The 1,057-nt window shown below is 62.9% G+C and overlaps 1 protein-coding gene across 1 annotated transcript in view; it reads left to right on the forward strand.

Moving 5' to 3' along the window:
• Window positions 1-1,057, forward strand: part of LOC119586485 (transducin-like enhancer protein 4) — a gene marked incomplete in the record, with an annotated part of 158,632 nt that overhangs the window by 157,441 nt on the left and 134 nt on the right. The window contains 2 exon segments of the mRNA XM_037935222.1: window positions 66-689; window positions 817-1,057. Coding sequence (XP_037791150.1) covers window positions 66-689; window positions 817-924 — 732 coding nt within the window.

Genomic DNA, 1,057 nt, shown 5'->3' on the forward strand with positions numbered 1-1,057 from the left:
TCTGTTCGTTTTCTTATGCCCTTCTCTTCCTGGCCCGTCTGATTTTTCCTTTTGTTTCGTTGCAGCAACGTGACAGCTACATCCGGTCGGTGAAGCTGTTGCCCGACGGCCGGACCCTCCTGGTTGGCGGCGAGGCGTCCACCCTCAGCATCTGGGACCTGGCCACGCCCACGCCCAGGATCAAGGCAGAGCTCACCTCCGCCGCCCCCGCGTGCTACGCCCTGGCCATCAGCCCCGACTCGAAGGTGTGCTTCAGCTGCTGCAGCGACGGCAACATCGCGGTGTGGGACCTGCACAACCAGACGCTGGTGCGGCAGTTCCAGGGCCACACGGACGGCGCCTCCTGCATCGACATCTCGCCCGACGGCACCAAGCTGTGGACGGGCGGCCTGGACAACACCGTGCGGTCGTGGGACCTCCGCGAGGGGCGCCAGCTGCAGCAGCACGACTTCACCAGCCAGATCTTCTCGCTGGGCTTCTGCCCGACCGGCGACTGGCTGGCCGTGGGCATGGAGAGCTCCAACGTGGAGGTGCTGCACGTGAACAAGCCCGACAAGTACCAGCTGCACCTGCACGAGTCCTGCGTGCTCTCCCTCAAGTTCGCCTCGGCCGGCAAGTGGTTCGTGTCCACGGGCAAGGACAACCTGCTCAACGCGTGGCGCACGCCCTACGGCGCATCCATCTTCCAGGTAGGTCACTTCCCTTGCTTTCATACTCAATTAGAAATGAAAAGTACTTTTTGATCAGAGATTCAGGTTGCGACTCCGTTTGAACTCCGACGCATTGTCACTAACGGTTGCCCTCCGTCTCCCGCAGTCGAAGGAGTCCTCGTCGGTGCTGAGCTGCGATATCTCGTCCGACGACAAGTACATCGTGACGGGCTCGGGCGACAAGAAGGCCACCGTCTACGAGGTCATCTACTAGACGCTGTGCAGCCGCCGCAGCCCCGACGGCCGCAGCCCGGGGCGAGAGGCGTCATCTACCTTTGCCCTGCTCAAGCGGGAGACCAGAGCTCCCCTCCCCCTCCCCCTCCGCTACCACGCCCAAGGAGAATTCG

Source organism: Penaeus monodon, chromosome 21 (assembly GCF_015228065.2).
Source record: "Penaeus monodon isolate SGIC_2016 chromosome 21, NSTDA_Pmon_1, whole genome shotgun sequence".
NCBI classification, from domain to species: domain Eukaryota; kingdom Metazoa; phylum Arthropoda; class Malacostraca; order Decapoda; family Penaeidae; genus Penaeus; species Penaeus monodon.